The sequence below is a fragment of the Raphanus sativus genome, chromosome 6, assembly GCF_000801105.2.
Source record: "Raphanus sativus cultivar WK10039 chromosome 6, ASM80110v3, whole genome shotgun sequence".
Taxonomy (NCBI): Eukaryota; Viridiplantae; Streptophyta; class Magnoliopsida; order Brassicales; family Brassicaceae; genus Raphanus; species Raphanus sativus.
In genome coordinates, this window is record NC_079516.1 from 42,963,803 (window position 1) to 42,968,008 (window position 4,206).

Sequence of the window (4,206 nt, forward strand, 5' to 3'; positions counted from 1 at the left end):
CTAACTTCTTGATTGCTTAATATTGTAAGTGATTATAGTATTCTACATTTTGTATCTCAAAGACTTAGATCAATTTTTTTTTTACATTTTGGTGTTGCAACTGAAATTTTCAGAGAAAATGTTATCAAAAAAATTATTATTGATTGCACAGAAGTTTGTTAAAGGATCCTTACACACATTTGGTAGGAGGTTATTATAATGGTGAAAAAGCTATTAGATACTACATCCTCATGCATTATGCCATAACAATGATGAGTTGAAGCATTATTGAGAATAGCTTCAAGTACAAGCTGCTGGCGAATTCAGCCATGTTGAAAAATTCACTAACTATTGTTTTGTTACAAGAGTTTTCTTTGTTTTTTTAAATCAATTTTTTTTGTAACGGAAAGAAATGTTGACAGTAAGGATGTTCAATACAGTAAAACCGAACAAACTAAAATCGAATCGAACCAAAATAGAGAAAATAGTTTGAATTTTGCCATACCGAATATACCGAATGAATGTCAGTTTTACGTAGGATTGTCTAATCCATATATCGGTTCAATTTTTTTGGTTTTTGGTTTTTCGGTTTCTAAAAAATACTTACCATATTAAAAACATATTTATTTTGGTTTGGTTCAGTTTATATACCGTTGATTTTTTTGATATATTCAGTTAGTTAGTTATATATATATATATATATATCCTAATGGTGGATTTGTTTTTCTGATAAACACAAAACGGTGGCTGGGATTTGTTTGATAAACACAAAACGATGGTTCGAGGGGTTCAACAGCTACTAATAATTTCCTCACGTAATATTTTATCGAAAAGGAACGAAAATCACTCGATTAAATCAAAAGTCTGTTCTGAAAAAAAAAAAAAAATGGTATGCTGTCCACTCACACACGCATCAATTAAAATTGAGAAAAAAAGAAAAATCTCAATGCCAAGTCAAAGATTACCAAGTTGCTCGCTGACCTTGACCATACAAGGGTATATCCGTCATTTAAATAACGTTCCCACCATTTTCCCAAGGGTTCATCCGTCTTTATAGAAAAAATAAACACCCACTAGTCACGCTACCTTACCTGCCTACCATCCGTCTCTCTCTAATCAAACTTCAATTCACGATTACGAAGAAGCAGATCACCGGAAAAAAAAAACTCAAAACGGAGATTTCGACTCGCCGATCAAACAGATGAACTGAAGCTCGTAGTCGAAGAGGTATTTTGATTAATATATATATCTATGGAAATGATGTGGACGAATCAGTCTCTCTCTCTAGTCTCCATGTGTGTATTTATTTCAGTGTGTAGTTGTACCGTTGAGGAGGTGGAGAGCTTTAATAGCTCTAAGTCTCTAACTAATCTCCACGTCTTAGGGTTTTAGCCTCACCACATGATATTCTTATGATATGGTTTCAGGAAGCTGCTTATCGGATTCTATCACGAAGATGTTGAATTTGATTTTGATCGCAATCTTCATCATCGTCGTCGGATCCGTCTCTTCATCGTCTCCGTTTAACTCCACAACAGAGCCTTGTAACGGACGATGCGGCGGAACGATCCTACCCCACCCCTTCGGATTCTCACCCGCCTGTCCGATCCAACTCACCTGCTCCGCCGCCGGAGCGCAGATCGGAGGCATCTTCTCCGTGCAGAACGTGACGGAGAGGAGCATATTCGTCGGCGTTCCGCACGACTGCAACCGTAGCGTCGAAGCCATGGGACCGTTATTCAGCGAGCATTACGCGCCGACGTCGGAGAACAGTTTCCTCATGGAGGAGTGCGCGAACGCGACCGACGAAGGGTGCTCAATCAAGCAGAAGTTTCTCGAGACTCAGCTGAATCTCAAGAGCTGCGATCCTCTCGGGAAGGATAGGGTTAGCTGTTTCTCCACCGATGCGAACTCGAGCAGCTCCAACGGCTCCTCGTCGCCGTCAGAGTTTTTCAGGATGGAGGATCTGAGGAGGAGCTCGTGCAAGAAGCTGTTCTCGTCGATTGCGTTCGAGTCTGTGGGTGGGAATGCGGGGATAGCGCTGGAGTTTGAGCGTGTTAGGTTGGGTTGGTGGGTGAAGGGAGAGTGTGGGACGAGTGAGTCTACTTGCGAGGTTAATGCCACGTGTAAGAGAGTTCGTACTCCTGATGGGAGTGCGGGGCACAGGTGCTCGTGTATGAAGGGATACCACGGGGACGGATTCATCAAATCTCCTTGCCGAAAAGGTTAAAAGCAAGAGTTACTTGTTAATGATGTTGCTTCTTGATTCAAAGTTTCAATTTTTAACCTTTGCAGTGATACCGAACTGCCATGGTTCAAGGCTTGTCCGGGGACATTGTAGATCGAATCTTGCTATTGTTGTAGGAGGTAGGTAACTCTTGCTTTAGTGTGTTTATAAATACTCGGAACTTTTTGTTCTTTGTTCATTGTTTTTATGGATCTTTGGCTGCATAGGAACTGTTGGTGGAGCAATTTTGCTAGCTGGATTGGCGATTTTGTGCGTTTGTAAGCGGAGACGGTCTGCTTCTTTGAGAAGCCATTTAAGCGCAAAGCGTCTTTTGAGTGAAGCTACAGGGAACACAAGTGTGGCGTTTTTCCCTTACAAGGACGTGGAGAAAGCAACGAATTGTTTCTCTGAGAAGCAGAGGCTAGGAACAGGTGCCTACGGTACAGTCTATAAAGGAAAGCTCCAAAACGATGAATGGGTTGCTATCAAAAGACTCAAACACAGAGATTCAGAGAGTGTTGAACAAGTCATGAATGAGATCAAGCTTCTTTCCTCTGTGAGTCACCCAAACCTTGTCCGTCTCTTGGGTTGCTGTATAGACCAAGGTGACCCGGTTCTCGTTTACGAGTTCATGCCAAACAGAACTTTATCAGAACATCTACAGAGAGAGATAGGGGACGGTCTTCCGTGGACTGTGCGTCTCACTGTCGCAACTCAAACAGCTAAAGCTATCGCGTATCTCCACTCTGCAATGAACCCACCTATCTATCACCGTGACATCAAATCCAGCAACATCCTTCTCGACTACGATTTCAACTCCAAAGTTGCCGACTTCGGACTCTCTAGGCTCGGAATGACTGAAACTTCACACATTTCCACGGCTCCTCAAGGGACCCCTGGCTATCTAGACCCGCAGTACCATCAGTGCTTCCATCTTTCTGATAAGAGCGACGTCTACAGCTTTGGTGTCGTTCTTGCTGAGATTATTACGGGACTGAAAGTTGTCGATTTCACCCGACCGCATACTGAAATCAACTTGGCAGCACTTGCTGTTGACAAAATCGGGTCAGGTTGTCTTGACGAGATTATAGACCCGGTTCTCGACCTGAATCTTGACGCATGGACTCTCTCGTCTATACACAGCGTGGCTGAGCTCGCATTCCGATGCTTAGCCTTTCACAGTGACATGAGACCTACGATGACTGAAGTAGCGGACGAGCTTGAGCAGATACGGCTCAGCGGTTGGATCCCAAACATGAGCTTGGATTCACCAACCGGTTCTCTCAGGTCATCTGATCAAGGAAGCGAAAGATCAGCATCGGTTAAGAAAACATTAGCAGGAAGCAGAAGACTTGTTGTCCCTCCCAAGCAACCTGATATCCTCGCTTCTGTCGAAGAGATGAATGATAACTCTCCAGTCTCGGTTCAAGATCCTTGGTTAAGTGCACAGAGCTCACCGTCTACAAATACATTACTCGGTAACATGCCTAGGTGATGATACAGAACGCTTTGTTCCACTTTATTGTTTGTAAGTTCATCTTTGTGTAGCTTGTAACATCATTTTTCATAATGATAAGTAGAGAGATTAACGATGGAGGCTGCAATTTCTCGCAAGAGAAATATTACTACATAAAGTCTAGTAAGAATGTTCTAATTGTACGTATCAGATTACAAGTTACAATATTCAGGCTGTCTTAACATTTTTGCAGACCCTAAACAGGAAATATTTTAATACCTTAAAAATTTCGTATTTTAAAAGACTATTAAATCTTTCTAAGAGATTATGAATAATTTTCTAATGCAAGGAAAATTTATACGAAAAGTATATTTGGGTCTTTTTAATATTTACAAAATTTAATAGACTTCTTGTGAAATATCATCAAATAATTTCATAAAAAACCTCTCTCTAAGTTTCTCTCTCTAATGTCTCTCTAAAGTTCTCTAGTTTTCCAGACCTTATCTCATTTTTGATAAGCTCTGATTCCTATCTTCCATACACA

General features: G+C 41.3%; 1 protein-coding gene across 1 annotated transcript; it reads left to right on the forward strand.

Annotated features, from left to right (window-relative positions):
• The first annotated feature begins 1,047 nt into the window (after positions 1–1,047).
• Positions 1,048–3,798, forward strand: LOC108813648 (wall-associated receptor kinase-like 14). Its single transcript, XM_056989085.1, has 4 exons — positions 1,048–1,206; positions 1,407–2,204; positions 2,275–2,346; positions 2,434–3,798. The coding sequence occupies exons 2-4, from the start codon at positions 1,436–1,438 to the stop codon at positions 3,699–3,701; spliced, it is 2,109 nt and encodes a 702-aa protein (XP_056845065.1). The 5' UTR covers positions 1,048–1,206; positions 1,407–1,435; the 3' UTR covers positions 3,702–3,798.
• Positions 3,799–4,206: the final 408 nt, after the last annotated feature.